General features: G+C 52.9%; 2 protein-coding genes across 6 annotated transcripts; one reads left to right on the plus strand and one right to left on the minus strand.

The window, feature by feature from the left end:
- The first annotated feature begins 2,363 nt into the window (after positions 1 to 2,363).
- On the plus strand, positions 2,364 to 9,824 carry CA9 (carbonic anhydrase 9). Its single transcript, XM_003943798.2, has 11 exons — positions 2,364 to 2,816; positions 3,971 to 4,000; positions 4,194 to 4,364; positions 4,486 to 4,628; positions 4,720 to 4,812; positions 6,942 to 7,008; positions 7,863 to 8,020; positions 8,529 to 8,673; positions 8,787 to 8,813; positions 9,432 to 9,513; positions 9,645 to 9,824. Exons 1-11 carry the CDS (start codon positions 2,414 to 2,416, stop codon positions 9,703 to 9,705), a joined length of 1,380 nt encoding a protein of 459 aa, XP_003943847.2. The 5' UTR covers positions 2,364 to 2,413; the 3' UTR covers positions 9,706 to 9,824.
- Positions 9,825 to 10,740: 916 nt separating this feature from the next.
- Positions 10,741 to 19,727, minus strand: TPM2 (tropomyosin 2). 5 transcript variants are annotated; one of them, XM_003943797.3, is made up of 9 exons: positions 19,336 to 19,689; positions 18,773 to 18,898; positions 14,393 to 14,526; positions 14,180 to 14,297; positions 14,015 to 14,085; positions 13,808 to 13,883; positions 13,233 to 13,295; positions 12,990 to 13,059; positions 10,741 to 10,897 (listed from the first exon to the last, which is right to left on the minus strand). In XM_003943797.3, exons 1-9 carry the CDS (start codon positions 19,447 to 19,449, stop codon positions 10,815 to 10,817), a joined length of 855 nt encoding a protein of 284 aa, XP_003943846.1. In that variant the 5' UTR covers positions 19,450 to 19,689; the 3' UTR covers positions 10,741 to 10,814. The 5 variants fall into 5 exon arrangements, with proteins under 5 accessions (XP_003943846.1, XP_010329982.1, XP_003943844.1 ...); XM_010331680.3 differs by lacking the exon at positions 13,808 to 13,883 and adding an exon at positions 13,476 to 13,551 and having other exon boundaries at positions 19,336 to 19,637; XM_003943795.4 differs by lacking the exon at positions 10,741 to 10,897 and adding an exon at positions 11,663 to 11,967 and having other exon boundaries at positions 19,336 to 19,637.
- Between the last annotated feature and the right edge of the window lie 584 nt (positions 19,728 to 20,311).

The raw sequence follows: 20,311 nt of genomic DNA on the forward strand, positions 1-20,311 counted from the left end.
AGCTAGGGGCTATGGCTATACGCCAACAGAATTAGAAATATTTCCATATATTTAAATAACCAACACAACCATATTAGTGTGTGCCTACTGAATATTAGCCCTAGATATGGACCTGAAATGGTCTTATTCTCTTGTGGTTTGTTGAAGCCAATGGAACCTTACTAGAATGTGAGCTACGAAACAGTAGAGCTGTTCTATATTCAATGCTGCATCTGTAGGGCCTAGAATCCAGCACCTGAAGAACTGGAAGAGGCTTCATAAATTGTTTGATAAAAGGGCAAACTAGCCAGGTGTGATGGCACGTGCCTGCAGTCCCAGCTACTTGGGAGGCTGAGGCAGGAGGATCCCTTGATCCCAGGAGTTCTGGGCTGTAGTGTAGTATACCAGTGAGGTGTCTGCACTAAGTTCTGCATCAATCAGGTTGCCTAAGGATGGTTGAACTAACCCAGGTGGAAATGGGAGGAGGTCAAAACTTCAGCGCAGTGCTGATCAGTAGCAGGATTGCACCTGTAAACAGCCACAGCCCTCCAGCCTGGGCATCATAGTGAGATCCCATCTCTAAAATAAATTTAAAAATTAATTAATTAGAAAAAAAGCCGGTAATTCCAACACTTTGGGAGGCCAAGGTGGGCAGATTACCTGAGGTCAGGGGTTCAAGACCAGCCTGGCCAACATGGCAAAACCCCATATCTGTGAAAAAAAAATTATCTGGACATGGTGGCAGGTGCCTGTAATCCCAGATGCTCAGAAGGCTGAGGCAGGAAAATTGCTTGAACCTGGAAGGTGGAGATTGCAGTGAGCCGAGATCGTGCCAGCACTCCAGCCTGGGCAACAGAGTGAGACTCTGTCTCAACAACAACAACAACAACAACAACAACTGGGAGCCCTAAGCCCATTCTTGGGGTCCTCACACTCTTCTACCTCATCTCCTTGCACCCAGTCTTCCCCTGCAATCCATGCTCCATACTGGCCCTCAACATGAACTAGTATGAGAACTGGATTGTGTTACTCTCCTGCTCATAGTAGTTTATGCCTCCCCTTTGCCCAGAATATCATTCTCCCTGTTGTTTTTACCAATTGAACTGGTATTTCTTCAAGGACATGATCAAATTTGCCTACTTCTATATTATCTTCTAAAGCAGAATTAATCTCTCTTCCCTCGAAATTACAATATTGACAGGGTTTGCCCTCACTCACTAGACTGCAAGCTCCTCAGGGCAGGGACTTTTTTTTCTTTCTTTCTTTTTTGAGACAGGTTCTTGCTTGTCATCCAGGCCAGAGTGCAACGGTGCAATGTCTGCTCACTGCAGCCTCAACCTCCTGGGCTCAAGCGATCATCCCACTTCAGCCTCCTGAGTAGCTGGGACAGGCACATGCCATTACACCTGGCTAATTTTTTTGTAATTTTAGTAGAGACAGGGGGTTTGGCCATGTTGCCCAGGCTGCTCTCTAACTCCTGACCTCAGGTGATCCACGCACCTCAGCCTCCCAAAGGAAGACACTGTGTCTTTTTCATTTCCATGTCCCTAATCCATAGCCCAGTGCTGTACCTATGGTACTAAATAAATATTTATTGAATGCAATAGTGAATAGCTTTTCAGGAAGCAAGGACTGATTAACAAAGGTGGTGAAAGATTTGGAGAAAAAAAAATGAATAGTTTAATTTGGCTAGAGTATGAGAGAGAATAGTAGGAGACAACATGGAAAGGTCCTTGGGCAAGGTTTTGAAGGGAGTTGGAAGTCAGAAGCACAAAATGTGCATATTGTGGTAGGCAGTGGGGAGCCAACAAAGGCTTTTGAGCAGGAGAGTAATGTGATGAAAAATAAATTTAGGTTAAACCTATCAGAGCGCCTCTGACATATACACTGGCTTTTCATTCAAGCTCAAATCTGTCTCCCACATACCCATTACCTAACTCACCCTTAGCTCCCCTAGTAGCATGCCCTACCCCTTTACCTGCTTCCTGGTGGAGTCAGGGATGTATACATAAGCTACTTTCCCTCTCAGCCAGAGGACGTGGGGGCCCCAGCTCCCCTGCCTTTCCCCTTCCATGCCTGGAGCTGGGAAGCAGGCCAGGGTTAGCTGAGGCTGGCTGGCAAGTAGCTGGGTGGTGCCAGGGAGAGACTGCATCGTGCCAGGTGGTGCCTTGGGTTCCAAACTGAGTCCATGCCCCCGATAACCTTCTGCCTATGCACACACCTGCCCCTCACTCCACCTCCATCCTGGCTTTAGTATGGAGGAGGGGGCACAGGGCCAGATAGACCTATGAGACTTTGGCTCCATCTCTGCAAAAGGGCGCTCTGTGAGTCAGCCTGCTCCCCTCCAGGCTTGCTCCTCCCCAACCCAGCTCTTGTTTCCAATGCACGTACAACCCGTACACACCGTGTGCTGGGACACCCCACAGTCAGCCGCATGGCTCCCCTGTGCCCCAGCCCCTGGCCCCCTCTGTTGATCCCAGCCCCTGCTCCAGGCCTCACTGTACAATTGCTGCTGTCACTGGTGCTCCTGGCGCCTGCCCATTCCCAGAGGCTGCCCCGGATACAGGAGGATGCCCCCCTGGAAGGAGGCTCATCTAAGGAAGATGACCCACTGAGCAAGGAGGATCTGCCCAGTGAAGAGGAGCCACCCAGAGAGGAGGATCCACCCAGAGAGGAGGATCCACCTGGACCAGGAGATCTACCCAGAGGAGAGGATCTGCCTGAAGTTAAGCATAAACCAGAAGGAGAGGGCTCCCTGAAGTCAGAGGATCTATCTACTGTTGAGGCTCCTGGAGATCCTCAAGAACCCCAGAATAATGCCCACAGGGACAAGGAAGGTAAGTAGTCATCAGTCTCTAAATCCAGGTTCCAGGAGTTTCACGCCTCCCCTCCCATGCCCCAGCCTAGGCTCTGGTCACTCAGGGAAGGAGGGGAGCACGTACTCCCACAGAAGCCCTTCCAGAGGTCCATACCAATATCCCCATCCCCACCCTCCAAAATAGAAAGGGGCGGATGGGGACAGAAAATAAAAAGGGGCACAGAAGGAGAGAAGTGAGCAGGATGAGATGAGAGAGAAGGGGGACGCTGAAGAAGAGAAAGGGATGAGATATGCAGACGAGAGAAAAATGCGCAGACAGAGAAAAGATAGATGGATAGGGAGAGCCAGAGAGTTTGAGAGGGAAAGAAAAGGATTGGGAGGTGAGGGGGGCGTCAGAGGACAAGCAGGAAGAGCTGGTAGAGGTCATCTCGTCTCCAGTCTACTATGAGGAAATTAAGACCTAGGAAGAAGGACACAGCAGGTAGAGGAACCTGGCGTCTTGGCTCTCAAGCCAGGAATTTTGGGAAAGGGATTGGAGACCAGACAAGGCAGAGGGATGGGTGGGGAGGAGAAAGAAGGGAGAAAGGAAAGATGGTGTACTCACTCATTTGGGACTTAGGACTGAAGCGCCCATTCACTTCCCCCACCCCCTCCCCGAGACGAAGTTTCACTTTTGTTGCCCAGGCTGGAGTGCAATGGGGTGATCTTGGCTCACTGCAATCTCTGCCTCCCGAGTTCAAGCGATTCTCCTGCCTCAGCCTCCTGAGTAGCTGGGATTACAGGCCCCCACCACCACACACCCGGCTAACTTTTGTATTTTTCCTAGAGTCGGGGTTTCGCCATGTTGGTCAGGCTGGTCTCTAATTCCTGACCTCAGGTGATCCACCCGCCCTGGCCTCCCAAACTGCTGGGATTACAGGCGTGAGCCACAGTGCCCGGCCTGAAGCGCCCACTCACCTTTACAGACCCTAAGACAATGATTGCAAACTGGTAGGATTGCTGTTTGGCCCACTCAGCTGCGGTGTTAAGTTTAGTTGAGGCCTCCTGTGCTTTACACCTGGCCCGCTTAAGGCATTTGTTACTCATTATGCATCTGAGTTTGGGACTCCGTTTTGGCCGCCGGGAAGGAATTGGGCTCTAAACTTGGCCTGTTCATCCTTTTCATTTATACAGGGGATGACCAGAGTCATTGGCGCTATGGAGGTAAGACAACCACCCTCGGCACAGACCCAATCCAGGAACCCAGCTCTGCGGATACGCCCCACGGCCGTCCCCGAACACTGGTTCGGGGCATCCCATCCGCCGCCCTCCGTGCCACCCCCTCACCTTTTCTACCCGGCCTCCCTAAGTTCCTGACCTAGATGTCAGACTTCCTCACCAGACTCTCCCAACCCAGGCGACCCGCCCTGGCCCCAGGTGTCCCCAGCGTGTGGGAGCCGCTTCCAGTCCCCGGTGGATATCCGCCCCCAGCTCGCCGCCTTCTGCCCCGCCCTGCGGCCGCTGGAACTCCTGGGCTTCGAGCTCTCGCCGCTCCCAGAACTGCGCCTGCGCAACAATGGCCACAGCGGTGAGGGGGGTCTCCCTGCCGAGCCTCGGGGATGGGCCGGGCAGCATAGAACGGAACCGTCGTGGCTAGATTGGGCTGGTCCTCCCAGGCAGGACCGGCTCACTTGCCTCTCCCCACGCAGTGCAGCTGACTCTGCCTCCCGGGCTGGAGATGGCTCTGGGTCCCGGGCAGGAGTACCGAGCCCTGCAGCTGCATCTGCACTGGGGAGCTGCGGGTCGTCCGGGCTCTGAGCACACTGTGGACGGCCACCGTTTCCCTGCCGAGGTGAGCACGGAGCTGACGGAGAAGGGGCAACGGGGCGGGGCGGGGCCAGAGATATGGCCGTCTCCTACCCCTACCCTCGTGTCCTCTCCAGATCCACGTGGTTCACCTCAGCACCGCCTTTGCTGAAGTTGACAAGGCACTGGGGCGCCCCGGAGGCCTGGCCGTGTTGGCTGCCTTTCTGCAGGTACCAGACCCTGGACATCCCCTACTCGCCGCTTTTGCATCCCGTGCTCCCTCCCAGGCTCTGTATCGTGGCCCCAGAGACCCCATCCCAGCAGGCTCACCGTGGCCCCTGGCTGACATCCTCATTCACTCAGTGTTCATTCATTCAACACCCACTGTGAACAAGGCACCAGCCCACAACAAGGATTCTGAAGCTGTAGGTCCTTTCCTCTAAGGAGCCCACAGCCAGTGGGGGAGGCTGACGTGACAGACACACAGGAAGGACATAGTAAAAATGGTGGCCACAGAGGAGGTGACACTTAAAGGCTTTACTAATGGGAAGGAAAAGGAAACGTTCATTGCAGAGGGAACAGATTGTGCAAAGACAGAATATGGCCTATTTAGGGAATGGCACCTGCAATATATTAGACATCAGGAAGAGTAATTTCTCTAATACTCCAATGACCCATCATGTCCTCTTTGTGAAATGCAGTGTTTAGTGACTTCTTTGCACTCATAATAATCAAGGCTACATACACTATGATTAGAGGAGGCTAGTAAAGGGAAGGGATGATGAGATGCCTGCTAGGTTCACTCACTCATTGATTATTATTATTTTTTTTTTGAAATGGAGTCTCACTCTGTTGCCCAGGCTGCAGTGCAGTGGTGTGATCTTGGCTCACTGCAACTTCTGCCTCCCACATTCAAGTGATTCTCCTGCCTGAGCCTTCCGAGTAGCTGGAATTACAGGTGTGTGCCACCACGCCCTGCTAATTTTTTTGTATTTTTTTTTTTTTTTTTTTTTTCCCCCGAGAGGGAGTTTCGCTCTTGTTACCCAGGCTGGAGTGCAATGGCGCGATCTCGGCTCACTGCAACCTCCGCCTCTTGGGTTCAGGCAATTCTCCTGCCTCAGCCTCCTGAGTAGGTGGGATTACAGGCACGCACCACCATGCCCAGCTAATTTTTTTTTGTATTTTTAGTAGAGACGGGATTTCACTATGTTGACCGGGATGGTCTCGATCTCTTGACCTCGTGATCCACCCGCCTCGGCCTCCCAAAGTGCTGGGATTACAGGCTTGAGCCACCGCGCCCGACATTTTTTTCTATTTTTAGTAGAGATGGGGTTTCGCCATGTTGGTCAGGCTGGTCTCAAACTCCTGGCCTCAATTGATATGCCCACCTTAGCCTCCCAAAATGCTGGGATTACAGGCGTGAGCCACCATGCTGGGCCACGCTCACTGATTCTTTAACGCCAGCCACACAGCACAAAGTTCAGAGAAATGCCTCTGAAATAGCGTGTTAGTATGTTCATACTGTTAGTTTCATAATGTTCATAACATTAGGTTCATAAGCGAAAGAAGAAAAAAGAATAATAAAAGAAGTAGCGTGTCAGGCCCTTACCTGAGAAGCCAAACACAGAATCATGGAGGTGAATATAGAGGTTATATGAACACAAAAATGTATATATGGTTTCCTGTGGGGAGCATGTGTGGAGGCAGCAGTGACACTTCAAACGTTAGAAGGGCTGAGGTCACTGAGAACCTAGTACCCTAATAAAATGGCCTCTCTCCCTCCCTCTCCAGCTTGTCACTGAAAACTAGTCCACCAACCGGGCATGGTGGCTTGTGCTTGTAGTGCTTGTAATCCCAGCATTTGGGGGGCTGAGGTGCAGATCAAGAAGTCAGGAGTTCGAGACCAGCCTGGCCAACACAGTTGAACCCCGTCTCTATTTAAAAAATATATAAAAATTAGCTGGACATGGTGGTGGGCACCTGTAATCCCAGCTACTCGGCAGGCTGAGGCAGGAGAATCTCTTGAACTCGGGAAGTGGAGGTTTCAGTGAGCTGAGATCGCGTCACTGTACTCCAGCCTGGGCCGACAGAAGAGACTCTGTCTCAAAAAAAAAAAAAAAAAAAAAGAAAGAAAGAAAACCAGTCCACCAAACTCTATGTACTCTTGCTGTGCAAACTCTTGATTTGAATACATACAGTTTGAGTAAGAATACATAAGAAAACCATTACAATTTCATGTTCCCTCAGCATTCTCAGAGCTGAGGAATGGGAGAGGACTATGGGAACGCCCCTCACATTCTGGCCTCCAGCCATGGCCCTGGATACATGCGTTCATCTGTCTTACAATGTCATCCCCCAGGAGGACCCAGAAGAAAACAGTGCCTATGAGCAGCTGCTGTCTCGCTTGAAAGAAATCACTGAGGAAGGTCAGTTTGTTGATCTGGCCGCTACTCTATGTGCCCTAGTTCATAAAGAATCACCGTTGGGAGCTTCAGGTCTGAGGCTGGAGATGGGCTCCCTCCAGTGCGGGAGGGGTTGAAGCGTGAGCCGGCTCTCATCTTGATAATACCCATGAAGCTGACAGACACGGTTACCTGCAAACGGCTTCCTACAGATTGAAAACCTAGCAAAAACCAAAATTAGACAAAAAACCAAATAAGACCAAAAAATGGTGTTTGGAATTGTCAAGGTGGAGTCTTGAGAGCAAAACTTTTTCTGCTAACTATTTATCTTTAATAAGCATCAAGTATTTTAACTTTGTAAATACTTGTAGAAATCTTTCCCTTCTCAGTCACTCTTGGGTCATTTTAAACCTCACTTACTCTACTAGACCTTTTAGGTTTTTGCTAGACTAGGTAGAACTCTGCCTTTGCATTTCTTGTGTCTGTTTTATACCATTATCAATATTCATATTTATTTGTAAGTCATTCAGATCATTTTTTCTTTTTAATTCACTCTGGACTTAAACCTGTGGCCCAGGACTTTATGATGGTACACAGAGTTAAGAGTGTAAACACTGATGGTCTTTCTTCTTTCCTTCTCTTCCTTCCCTCCTTCCTTTCTTCCCCGCTCTCTCCCTCCCTGAGACCTCTTCCAGTTGCCCCAAAGCCCTGTACTTATTTTTGAGTTACATCTTATGGGAAGGGCCTGCACTTAGTGAAGAAGTGGTCTCAGAGAGTCGAGTTTCTTTGGCTTCTGGGAGGTGAAACTGTATCCCTATATCCTAAAGCTTTAAGAGGGGGCAATATAGGTGAGACACCAACATAGATCCTCTTCACAGGCTCAGAGACTCAGGTCCCAGGACTGGATGTATCTGCACTCCTACCCTCTGACCTCAGCCGCTACTTCCGATATCAGGGGTCTCTGACTACACCGCCCTGTGCCCAGGGTGTCATCTGGACTGTGTTTAACCAGACAGTGAGGCTGAGCGCTAAGCAGGTAGGCCTGGGGTGTGTATGGACACAGTGGATGTTGGGGGAAAAGGATGTAAGATGAGATGAAAAAGATGAGAAGAAATCAAGACTGGGTTCTGTGGCTCATACCTATAATCCCAGCTCATACCTATAATGCTGGGAGGCTGAGGTGGGAGAATCGCTTGAGCCCAGGAGTTCAAGACAAGCCTGGGCAACATAGTGTGACCCCATCTCTACCAAAGGGGAAAAAAAAATAGCTGGGTTTGGTGGTGTGTGCCTATAGTCCCAGATACTCAGGAGGCTGAGGTGGGATTATCACTTGAGTCCAGGAGTTTGAGGCTGCAGTGAGCTATGATCCCACCACTGCAACCATCTTTAGGATACATTAATTTATTCATAAAAGAAATCAAGGGGCCGGTGGGGCATATAGGAGCTCGAGGGCGGAGCCCTGAGGTGCTGGCTGTGAGCTGGTCTGGGACCCTCGTTTCCTGTCATGCCGTGAACTCATCCACACTGTCTACTGACCTCCCTAGCTCCACATCCTCTCTGACACCCTGTGGGGACCTGGCGACTCTCGGCTACAGATGAACTTCCGAGCGACGCAGCCTTTGAATGGGCGAGTGATTGAGGCCTCCTTCCCTGCTGGAGTGGACAGCAGTCCTCGGGCTGCTGAGCCAGGTGCAGCTTTGTCTGGTATCCTCCAGCCAGGGGTCCCTCATCCTCCCATGTGTGTGCCAGTGTCTGTCATTGGTGGTCACTGTCCGCCTCTCATGTCTCCTTTCTCTTTCCAGTCCAACTGAACTCCTGCCTGGCTGCTGGTGAGTCTGTGTCCCTCCTCTTGCTCCTAATGCCAGGAGACTCCTCAGCACCATTCAGCCCCAGGGCTGCTCAGTACCGCCTCTGCTCCCTCTCCTTTTCTGCAGAACCGACCCCAACCCCAATATTAGAGAGGCAGATCCTGGTGGGGATTCCCCCATTGTCCCCAGGGCCAAGTTGATTAGAATGAAGCTTGAGAAATCTCCCAGCATCCCTCTCCCGAACAACACCCCACCCCCGCTGCCTTTTTTTAGAGATAGGGTCTCACTCTTTTGCCTAGGCTGGTGTTGTGACATGATCATAGCTCACTGCAGCCTTGAACTCCTAGGCTCAGACAATCCTTTCACCTTGGCCTCTCAAAGCACTGAGATTGTAGGCATGCACCACTGTGACTGGCCCCAAAAAACCCTTTTACTCGGCTTGTAGGAAGGAAAAATGGTGCTTACCTTTCCCCTTCTCACGTATCCACCCCCATCTCTTGGCTGGCCTCTTCTGGAGACTGAGGCACTGGGGACTGCCTGAGAACTTGGGGTGGGGGCGGGGGATGCACCGAGGCAGGCATTGAGGAACTGCAGCTCCCTCTTCCTTCCCGAAGCAGCCCTCCCCTCTTCCCATCCTAGGTGACATCCTAGCCCTGGTTTTTGGCCTCCTTTTTGCTGTCACCAGCGTCGCCTTCCTTGTGCAGATGAGAAGGCAGCACAGGTATTACACCCACCCTTTCCTCAGGCACAACCTTCCCCAACTCCATGCAGAGTCGCTTCCTGCAAAGTGCATGCAAACGAGCTCCTCCTGGGCCAGTTTCCTGATTAGCCTTCCCTGTTGTGTACACACAGAAGGGGGGCCAAAGCGGGTGTTAGCTATCGCCCAGCAGAGGTAGTGGAGACTGGAGCCTAGAGGCTGATCTTGGAGAATGCAGAGAAGCCAGCCAGAGGCATCTGATGGGGAGCCGGCAACTGTTCCATCTGCTCTTTAGGCCACCAAGTAATTTTTTAAAATAAATATTTAGAATAAAATATGTTTTAGTCACTTTTGTTCCCCAAACCAGAAGAATGGTATTTGAATTTTCTACTATTACTGTTATTAGCAGGAACTCGGCGGTAATGCATTTATTCTCTTAAAGTTTGGAGGTCAGCAGTCAGACCTCAGTAGGGCTTGTTCCTGCTGGATGCTCTGAAAATAGAATGTTTCCTTGCCCTTTTCAGATTCTAGGAAGCACCTGCATTCCTTGGTTCTTGGCCCCTCCCACACATCGCTCCGATCTCTTGCTTCCATTGTCACAACTCCTACTACTGCCTTTGACCTCCTTGACCCCCAAGAATCCTGGGGACTACATTTGGCCTATCTAGATAACCAAAGATAATCACCCCATCTAAAAATCTCAGCTTAATCGCAAAGTTTCTCCCCATGTAAGGTAACAATATCGCACAGGATTAGAACATGGACATCTTTGGAGAAGGGGAATTATTCTGCCTAACACAGATGTTATCAGGAAGAGGGCAGCAATGACTGATCCTGCTGGGATGGCCGTGTGTGTGCAGTGTATGTGTTGAAGGGTAGGGCAGAGAGCAGCCCCAGGCTTAACATCACACTCAGGCTTTTGGGTTTTTCACCCTGCTCAAGGAAAACGTGTCACTTCTTGCAGTTTTTGCTTCAGGATGTGCAGTCTGGCCCAGCTTCCTGCTGGAACAGGGCGGTGCTGTGGATGGCAACTCCTCTGCCTGTAGGGAACAAGGGCCACGATGTCCCCCAGCTCTGTCAGACTTCCTGCTTCATATGGCCTGTTCACAGCCCCTTCTCAATAAGCCCAGGCCCCCGCATTCCACAGTTTTCCCTGAAAAGGAGGTCCCACTGCAGAGCAAGGACCCAGGCCCTGCTCATTCACGGGTCCTTCAAACTCCATTCCAAATACCAAAGAAAGGCTTAAAGGGCCTTGAGAAGCTGGAAACATCAGTTTTATTGGGTTGGGGCAGCAACCATAGCCTGGTTGGGGGCGGGGCCCGCCCTCACAGGTTGTTGAGTTCCAGCAGGGTCTGGTCCAAGGTCTGGTGAATCTCGACGTTCTCCTCCTTGGCACTGGCCAAGGTCTCTGTGAGGGGAAGCAGCAGGTGAGGTGGGAGGGAGACACGAGGGGGAGATGTGGGGAGGCGGGGCGGGGAAGGTGACATACAGACATGGAGTGGGTCAGGAGACACAGGAAGACACACACATTCAGGGACCCCAAGGCCCCATGGCAGGGGCAGATGGATGGATTGACCAGGATAAGGGGAACAGGATGGACGTGGATGCCTCAAGGCCTTGTGGTCATGGAGGTGGGGTGGGGAGGCCTGAGTCATCAACTGCTTTATCCTCTTCTTTAGAAGATTTAAGAAAGTTGGAGACAGAAGGTAAGACAAAGACTGAGCCAGGAAAGGAAGGGCCAGACAGACTTGAGGTAGAAAACAGACCTGCGGATGCAGTGAAATCCCCATGTTGCTGACATCCAACGTGTTTCCAAGCTCCATTCCAGCCCTTTTGCCACCTTCTTGCCCCTGCCCTGCACCTCACCACCCCATTTCCTTTCCAGACACTCTGTTTGATCCTGGAACCCCAGCTAAGTGCTCTGAGGTCAGTGATTGGCACCAGAGGGGATCACAGTGTTTGACAGGGTCACATGTGCCCGCATGCAGCAGTGAGTCAGAGTGACAGCCTGGGAGTGCCTGTGCAGAGGGGTTTCAGAGTGGGCCATGTTGTTTGGTGGGTGGCTCAGTGCAGTGGGTGGGGGTGTCTGCAAGAGCCAGGGTCTCAGGAGTGAACCCGTGCTCCGTGGTAGTGATAGAGGTGCTCTCTGGAGGGCAGGAAAACAGCATGGAGACCAAGTTCAGAGTTTATTAAGCAGTGAAGGGGGGTGAAGGAGGATAGGTAAAGGATGAAGCCAGTGCCAGACTGGGTGGTGGGCACGATGGAGGTTCTCCCTAGGCTGCTCCCAGCCTGGCTGGGCAATGTTGGCAATTTCTGCTCCTCCTGCCTGTTCCCTTCCCCATAGAGAGAATGGAAAGGAGAGAAGAGGGCTGAGGTGGCCACACTGGCGTGGGGCTCAGAGGGAGGTGATGTCATTGAGTGCGTTGTCCAGCTCCTCGCTAATGGCCTTGTACTTCATCTTCTGGGCATAGACTTCGTCTGGGGGTGTCCAGGGAGGGGACAAGGTGGGAGTGTGGGAGAGGGAGTGGAGGGAAAGAGGAAAGGAAGGAGAGAGGGCAATGGAAAGAAAAACAGAATCAGAGGTGCACAAAGACAGAGTGAGAGTGGCAGGCTAGGGAACAGGCTGGACGGCTGTCAGGAACGCCTTCTCCCCCTTTCTACCCCATCTCTCTTCTTTCCTTCTCTGTACCCCACATTGGCTCTACCCGCAGGAGCTCCTGCCTCCCCAGGGAGCTGTGGGCACGGTGCTCTGGACAAGCAGGAGTGCTTGCTTAGCAGGGAGAGGGAGCGTGCTGGAGCCAGAAAGGGCAAACCTCCTACAGCTGGAGGTAAAATTGGAGCTTGCCTGAGAAGGCTGGAAGCGAGAGAAGTGGGAAAGTGAAAGGGTTATCACAGAATAAAAAGGAAAGGCAACTTTAGCCACAACACCATCAACAACAGAAATAGTCACGGACTCACAAATACCTGCATGTTTGTTTTTGTCCAATCTAGCTTAAAATAGTCTTTTCTATTAGTGTTGTCATGCAGACCTAGATGTTCAATCAAAAGCTCTCTAGTTAATAAGGCAGTCTCTGTGCTAGAACTCTACTGCGTTACACTCAGGGACGGCGTCGTCTACATGGGAGCTACTCAGAGTGTGGCCTGGGGACCAGCAGCATTGGCAGCACCAGAGAGCTGGCTAGAAATGCAAATCCTCCAGCCGAAAGTCAGCAGTCACTTTGGGGCACAGCCTAGGAATCTGTTTTTAAAACTCTCCCAGTGATTCTCATGCATGCCGAAATTTGAGAAGCACTGGAGTTGTTGCCCTGTGGACAGCTACAATTACTTGAATTGTAGACATGGCCCACAGAATTGGGGAGTTGGTAGAGTCCTAGGTGGGTCAACCCTAGTTTACTGGTGGCAAATAAAATGGGATGAGAAGGTAAGGGACAGACTGATAATCACGGCAGGTGTGGACCTACTTATAAAGGCTCAGGGATATGAGAGAGTATTCCTTTTACCTTCCAGGTCATCGATGGTTTTCTCCAACTTTGCCACAGACCTTTCGGCAAACTCTGCTCGAGTCTCAGCCTGGGGGATAAAGGCAGGATGGTAGAAATGGGAAAGAGTTAGGCTCTCCCACAGACCACTGCCCACCTCAAGCTTCTTGCCCATCCCTTCCCTCAAGTGTCCTACCACAAGCGGTCTCTGACAAGGATAAGAGGGGCTTGAGGGGACACTGGGAACTGGAAGAGCACTCTCACCTCTTTCAGCTTCTCCTCCAGCAGTTTGATCTCCTCTTCATATTTATCTTCTTTGGTGGAATACTTTTGGGGACATACACACACCATCAGTACAGTGCCGCCACAAATCCTTCATTTCTCCATTGTACCCCGTAGGCTGCTGGCCATCTTGCCTCCATTGAACACCAGCCCCTCCCTGCCTTGGGCCCCTCGCCTCCCTCCCCTGCGGGACCCCATCCTCACTGCCCCTCTGCTCCCCTCTACCTTGTCCGCCTGGGCCTCCAGGGATTTCAAGTTGTTGGTAACAATTTTCAGCTCCTCCTCTAGGTCCCCACATTTACTGCAGGGGGTGTGTGGCAGGGGGAGCGGGGTGTGAGGGCACAGTGAAGCCAGACAGTGGAGATGGCACAGTGGGGGATGGGTAGAGGAGAGAAGAGAAGAGCCAAGTTGTGAGAGTGACAGCAGGCAGGGCTCAGAAGCCCCAGGCCCTTCCCAATCCCCAGCAGCTGAGAGAGAGCAGCCTGTGGTGCAGAGATGGAGAGAAGGTGAGCTGAGAGAAGGCGCCATTGCCCGGAAAGGTTCAGAGGGGTTGCTACCTCCTCCTCTGAGGCCATCAGGGACTTGAGGGCCTGGTCCATGGTTCGAAGTTCCTCCTCCAGCTGTCTGGCTCGGCTGGGGGCAGCGGGCAGGGGTCAGAGAACAGGGGCTGTCCCTATGGCCCCAAGCCTAGAACACTGCCTCCCCACTATATGGAGGGCCCCCAGTGCCAAGGGGCTCACATGCCAACCCCCAGGTATCTTTACCTCTCGGCCACCTCAGCTCTCTCTTCTGAGCGCTCCAGCTCTCCTTCCAGGATAACCAGCTTCCTGGCCACCTGCAGGGAGTGAGGAAGAGAGGGTAGATCAGCAGAGAAGGACTGGGTATGCTGTGGGCTGGGCAGCGAGCAGGCAGAGGGACGAGGCTGTCACCTCCTCATATTTGCGGTCTGAATCCTCAGCGATGTGCTTGGCCTCTTTCAGCTGCATCTCCTGCAGCTCCATCTTCTCCTCGTCCTTCATGGCCCGGTTTTCGATGACCTTCATTCCTCTGGGAGGCACGGAGAGGGTGAGCGTGGGGTCGGGATCAGCAGACAGGATCCCTCCTCCCTCCCAGACCGTCCTCCCCCAGGGGCCCCTGACCACCTCTCGCTCTCATCAGCTGCCTTCTCAGCCTCCTCCAGCTTCTGCAGGGCTGTAGCCAGGCGCTCCTGGGCCCGGTCCAGCTCCTCCTCTACCAGCTGAATGCGGCGGTTCAGGGAGGCCACATCTGCCTCAGCCTGTGGGTCAGAGACTGGGGTCAAAAAGGCCTGGTCTGCCTTGGATGAGGATCAGGGAGGCTCTAGAGGATGTCAAGATTCTTCTCAGAAAGAACTGAGACTTCCTGGTTTCTATACATTCTCTGTAATTTTTCCTCGACCAATCATCTTCTGCCCAGACTGTGCTCCAGTAAAAAATGTGCATTCAGGCTGGGCACAGTGGCTCATGCCTGTAATCTCAGCACTTTGAGAGGCTGAGGCGAGTGGATCACCTGAGGTCAGGAGTTTGACCTGTCTCTACTAAAAATACAAAATTAGCCGGGAATGGTGGTGTGCACCTGTAATCCCAGCTACTTGGGAGGCTGAGGCGTAAGAATCACTTGAACCTAGGAGGCGGTGGTTGCAGTGAGCTGAGATCATGCCATTGCACTCCAGCCTGGGCAAAAAGAACAAAACTACATTTAAAAAAAAAAAAAAAAAAAAACATGTATTTCTCACTTGACGAGCTCTGCTCCCTGGCAGCAGGGCCTCTCCTGCCCCGTGCACGGTTAGTCTCCCGAAGGTCACCTGCACACAAGTCCTCCTGTTCCCTGTGAGAGCACTCCAAGTGCTGGGCCAGGTCTGACGCGGCTCTGATTCCTTCACAGCAAAGCCTGGCCCAGGTAGGGGGATGGGGAAGAACCAGGCCAACCAGACTTCACTGCTGCTAAGACCAGCCCATCACAGAATCAAGCTCAGTGATGCTGGGCACCGTGGTGCACGCCTGTAATCCCAGCTACTCAGGAGGCTAAGGTGGGAGTTCACCCTGACCTTAGGAGGACAGGCTGGGCAATATAGCGAGATCCCATCTCAAAAAAAAAAAAAAAGACCAAGCTCAGTGATGTCATCTGTCATCAGCTTCGAGGCAGACTCCCAGCAAGAAGCCCAAGAGGCAGGTCTATGAAGGACGCCCATGGTTGTAGCAAGGGTCTCCCTGCCAAGACCAGCAGAGAGCTGGGGGCAATGCAGGCGCAGTGTGAGGGATGTCTACTCAGTTCCTGAGCTTGCAATAGGAGGCAAAACCATGGGGGTTTTGGAAAAGATCCATGAAACCTGGTCAAACACCGAGATAAAGGCCACAGCAAGATGAGCACCAACAAAGGAAAATGAGAGCAGTGCGGTGTGGTGTTAAGAGCATCAGCTCTGAGTCAGGCTTGTCTTTGAGCCATGGATCAGCCACTCAACACTTGTGTAACCTTGGGCAACTTATTTAGCCTCTCTAAGCCTCAGTTTCCTCCTTCACAAGTTGGAGTTAACAATAACACTTCCTCCTTCTTAAGGCTCTTCTGAGATAATGCAGTGCTTTTAATACTCAATCAACCAACAGAACCCTCGGGAAGGCTCATAAAACGAAACAGGTTCTCTTACTCCATGCCAGATCCACTGAACTGAGATGTGTAGGGTGGGGACTTGAGAATCTTCTCTGTTTTTTTTTTTTTTTTTTTTGACAGGGAGTTTCGCTTTTGTTACCCAGGCTGGAGTGCAATGGCGCGATCTCAGCTCACCGCAACCTCCACCTCCTGGGTTCAGGCAATTCTCCTGTCTCAGCCTCCTGAGTAGCTGGGATTACAGGCATGCACCATCATGCCCAGCTAACTTTTTGTATTTTTTGTAGAGACGGGGTTTCACCATGTTGACCAGGACGGTCTCGATCTCTTGACCTCGTGATCCACCCGCCTCAGCCTCCCAAAGTGCTGGGATTACAGGCTTGAGCCACAGCGCCTGGCTTCTCTGTTTTTTTTTTTTTTTTTTTTTTTTTTTTTTGAGACGGAGTTCCGCTCTTGTTACCCAGGCTGGAGTGCAATGGCGCGATCTCGGCTCACCGCAGCCTCCGCCTCCTGGGTTCAGGCAATTCTCCTGCCTCAGCCTCCTGAGTAGCTGGGATTACAGGCACACGCCACCATGCCCAGCTAATTTTTTGTATTTTTAGTAGAGACGGGGTTTCACCATGTTGACCAGGATGGTCTCGATCTCTCGACCTCGTGATCCACCCGCCTCGGCCTCCCAAAGTGCTGGGATTACAGGCTTGAGCCACCGCGCCCGGCCGGCTTCTCTGTTTTTTAAAGCCCCTGACTGATTCTGATGATAAGCAAAGTTTGGGAAATTGTAAAATAACATGCAGAAACTACTGAGCACACTGCCTACACAGGGTCTGCACTCCATAAATATTAGGTTACCCTCTTTCTTTTTTATATTTTTATTTTTTGAGACGGTTTTGCTTTGTCATCCAGGCTGGAGTGCAGTGGCACAATCTAAGATCACTGCAACCTCTGCCTCAGACTCCCAAGTAGCTGGGACTGCAGGCGCCCACTACCACACCCAGCTAATTGTTGTATTTTTAGTAGAGATGGGGTTTCACCACATTGGCCAGGCTGGTCTCAAACTCCCGACCTTGTGATCTGCCTGCCTTGGCCTCCCAAAGTGCTGGGATTACAGGCGTGAGCCACTGCACCCGGCCAGGTTATCCTCTTTCTTCATCAAAAACAAGGACACAGAGACTCTGAGATTTCAGAGTGGAGAGGAGAGAGGACCTGTGTAGAGGAAGGAGGTAGAGGGAGGAGCTGGGGGCAGCCACTGTGACAGAGAGCATAGGAAGCAGATCCTTGAGAGGACTGCAGGGCAGGAGAAATAGCACCATATATAGAGAGCAGACGGTAGCTTATCCTCCAGGTGCTGAAGGCACCTGGAGCTTCGCCACCTGGAGTGGCAAGGGCCCATCATGGGCACAGGGCCGGATGACTCAGTGTGGAAGGATTCTGGGGACAGCATTGGGGGTTGGGAAGAATCACTCTGGGGGACATTGGAGGACTACCCTAGAGAGCAGTGAAACTGTAAAAGAAAAACTCTTCACGATGGTAGGGTGACAACTCTGGAAAGTTTGGTGAGTCCTGGGGTCCTCATCATGGGACTGATATGTGCCATTTCTTGTTCCTCAAGCTCTTGCCAGTTATGGAGGTTCCTCTCTAACCACAGGACAGGCACTTCTGTCCCCATTAGACAAATGGGAAGCAAGAGCGAAGAGAGAAACTGAGGCACCATGTTAAGTTGAGTGCTGTGTTCAAGGTCACACAATAAGCTTGGGCAGTCTTTCCTATCTATCCGCTCCTGGCACTGCTGCTCTGCCTCCCCAGTTCTGTCCCTGTCCCCCCACCCCGCCTCCAGCCCCCATCAGCTCCTTTGGTTTCTAGTCCTGCCTCCAGCTGCACTGAGCCTTGGTTATTTATAGAGTGTCAGATGCCCAGGGTCGTCTGTGCTAGCAGCTGCAGGTCAGCTCCCTCCCAAGTGCCAGGACTAGTGGAGAACCAAAACTGGAGGCTGGAGGTCACAGAAGCCCAACCGTGGGGGGCTGGGAACATGAGCAGTTGACACAAACAGCAATGTCATCTCTGATGTTCAGACCATGATTTATGCTAATCCAACCACAGGTTTATCTTAAAACAGTCCTGGGTGGACGGCAAATGGGGAAACTGAGGCAGAGCATGGGGAAAGTGCCATTCCAAAATCATATGGCCATTCTCCTATCTTAAGGTGGGGGTTGGAAATGGCAGGAAGTGAAGTCTGGTTGGGATTGTGGGGTGGACAGAGAAATCTCAGGGTAAATAGGACCTGCCAAGGTAGCTGCTTTGGCATTTGTGGCCCTGTCCCTCTGCCCTGTGGCCTGGCGTGGTCTCCAGGTTGACAGCTTAATGAGGATAAATGAGGAGCCTCAGAACCTGAGCTGGGGCCTCAGGGCACAGCAGGGCTGTTGAAGGCAGAGGTCAAGGCCAGGGAATTTCTAATGGCCCCTTAGGGTTGTAACTCAAGTGGGGCCTCATCTCTGGATCCCTCTCCCTCCTCCTGCCTGCCAGTACCTCACACCCACACCCCCGACCCCCAAACTGCTGCAGTCTCCTCTCCAATTTCAGCTGGAGGATTAACTGAGGTAGATGGCAAATTCTTATGCCTTCCACCCCCACAATGACTCACTGCCTGATCACTGTACATTCTAGAAGCTGGAACCAAACAGAATTACAGGACTAAGTCCTCTGGGGGAAGTGGTAGGTGGTTTTGATTTATCCGCTGTCTTGGATTATTTGTGTAAGCTTACCCTAGCCTTGGTTACTGAGATAAAATCATTTCTGTCCTGGTGCTGGGGATAGCTAAGTCCCCTTATCCCCTTGTTCCCCTGCCCAGGGGGCCCCTCCCCAGCGCCCTAACTCCCCCCATTGTCCCCCAAGTCCACACTCACATCGGTGGCCTTCTTCTCGGCCTGCTCCAGTTTCTCCTGGGCCTCCTTCACAGATTCAGAATACTTTTCCACTTCATCCTCTGTCCCCTTCAGCTTCTTCTGGAGGGCCTGCTGCTCCTCCTCCAGCTGGGACAGAGGGGTCTGGGTCAGCCAGGCCTGGGAGGGGGCCCAGGCCCAGAATGGAGATGGGGTGTGTAGGGGAACTACCAAGAGAGATTTGGAGGCTACTGGGATGGAAGAGGAATAGCAGAAGGGGGTTGTCCAGTCAAGGGTGCTGGTGGGACCTGGTGGGGGTACAGAGAAAACTTCAAAACCCAAGGAGCAGGACCAACATGCTCTGCAAGGGCAGCAGTGGGAACCAGGGGCCTGGGGCTCCCCCAGACTATGGCGGGGAGATAAGGGGCTCTGATGAAGGCCCTGAGGGTACTGTGAAGGCCTGGCCCCCACACTGGGTGGGAGAGAGCCCTGGCAGGCAGGCCTGAGGCCTGGGGACTCATGGCAGCGACCCACCCCTGCCTTCGGCAGGGGCGGGGAAAGCAGGCTGCACTGGGCCCGGCCCCCACCTGCTTGCAGCGATCCTCAGCTTGCTTCTTGTCGGCTTCGGCCTGCTCGGCGCGGTCGATGGCGTTCTCCTTGTCCAGCTTCAGCATCTGCATCTTCTTCTTGATGGCGTCCATGGCTGTGGTGGGGGGTGGGCCGGCCGGCAGGCAGTGAGGACTGGACGGACTGGGCTGGCTGAGCCGACTGGGTGCACGGGTGGCAGGCAAGGAGGACCGAGCAGGACTGGGACGTCCCGGCCGCGCGGGCGCCTAAAAGGCGGGGAGGGACCGGGCGGAGCCGGCGATCAGGACCCTCCCCCACCTCGGCCCAAACCTTGTAGGGGCAGAAGCAAGGCCTGGCCGGGGGGCGCGGCTGCCCCCTGCGCCCACCCACTCGGGACCGCCCCCCTTGGGGTCCCGCCCCAATTCCCCTCTACCCTGCCAGCCGTCGGAGGGAAAAGGAGCCGACGGTCGGCTGGAAAAACCCCCACGCTACGCAGGGGAGGGGACCCTTGGGCTGGGGGCTCCGGGCTTCCTCTGAGTGACAGTCGGATCTAGTGGCAGCTGCGGCTGGGGCCCCTGGGGCTATTTCGGGGCGTGAGCTCACGGCAGCTGCCCGGGCACAGGGACCGGCGTGCCCCCCCTCAGCTGCAGCAGCCGCTACCCTTAATTTAGAAGTTTCCTGCAAATCCCCCCGGATTAAATGTCTCTTGGGAGGCAGAGCTCCTCTGCAGTTTGAGTGCCTCAGTTTACCCTGAGTCCCACTAGGTTTTTCGACGTGGTGATAGCAGAGTCTCATCGGGGACTTGGGGAAACTGAGGCAGAAGAGCCCAGAGCCCCGGTGGAGGTGCGGAGTGTGACCCGGCTTGCTGTCTCCAGGACCCGCCTGACCTCTCATTCCCTCGCCTCCCTTCCCAGGCCCTGGAGCCAGGCCCTTCCTGCGAGCGCCCGGCGGCTCGGGACCCAGCTCCCCGCCCCGCCCCCCACGTGCCCCGCATAT

This window comes from Saimiri boliviensis, chromosome 2 (genome assembly GCF_048565385.1).
Source record: "Saimiri boliviensis isolate mSaiBol1 chromosome 2, mSaiBol1.pri, whole genome shotgun sequence".
In the NCBI taxonomy this organism is placed as follows: domain Eukaryota; kingdom Metazoa; phylum Chordata; class Mammalia; order Primates; family Cebidae; genus Saimiri; species Saimiri boliviensis.

Bases quoted from the DNA above. Each gene is read 5' to 3' on its own strand.
- CA9 (XM_003943798.2), top strand. From the start codon at position 2,414: ATGGCTCCCCTGTGCCCCAGCCCCTGGCCCCCTCTGTTGATCCCAGCC. The intron at 8,021-8,528 runs GTAGGCCTGGGG...TGACCTCCCTAG, and splicing joins TGAGGCTGAGCGCTAAGCAG to CTCCACATCCTCTCTGACAC. The intron at 8,814-9,431 runs GTGAGTCTGTGT...TTCCCATCCTAG, and splicing joins GAACTCCTGCCTGGCTGCTG to GTGACATCCTAGCCCTGGTT.
- TPM2 (XM_074395029.1), bottom strand. From the start codon at position 19,449: ATGGACGCCATCAAGAAGAAGATGCAGATGCTGAAGCTGGACAAGGAG. The intron at 18,899-19,335 runs GTGGGGGCCGGG...CCTCTGTCCCAG, and splicing joins CTGAGGATCGCTGCAAGCAG to CTGGAGGAGGAGCAGCAGGC. The intron at 14,086-14,179 runs GTGACAGCCTCG...CACTCCCTGCAG, and splicing joins CAGACCGCAAATATGAGGAG to GTGGCCAGGAAGCTGGTTAT.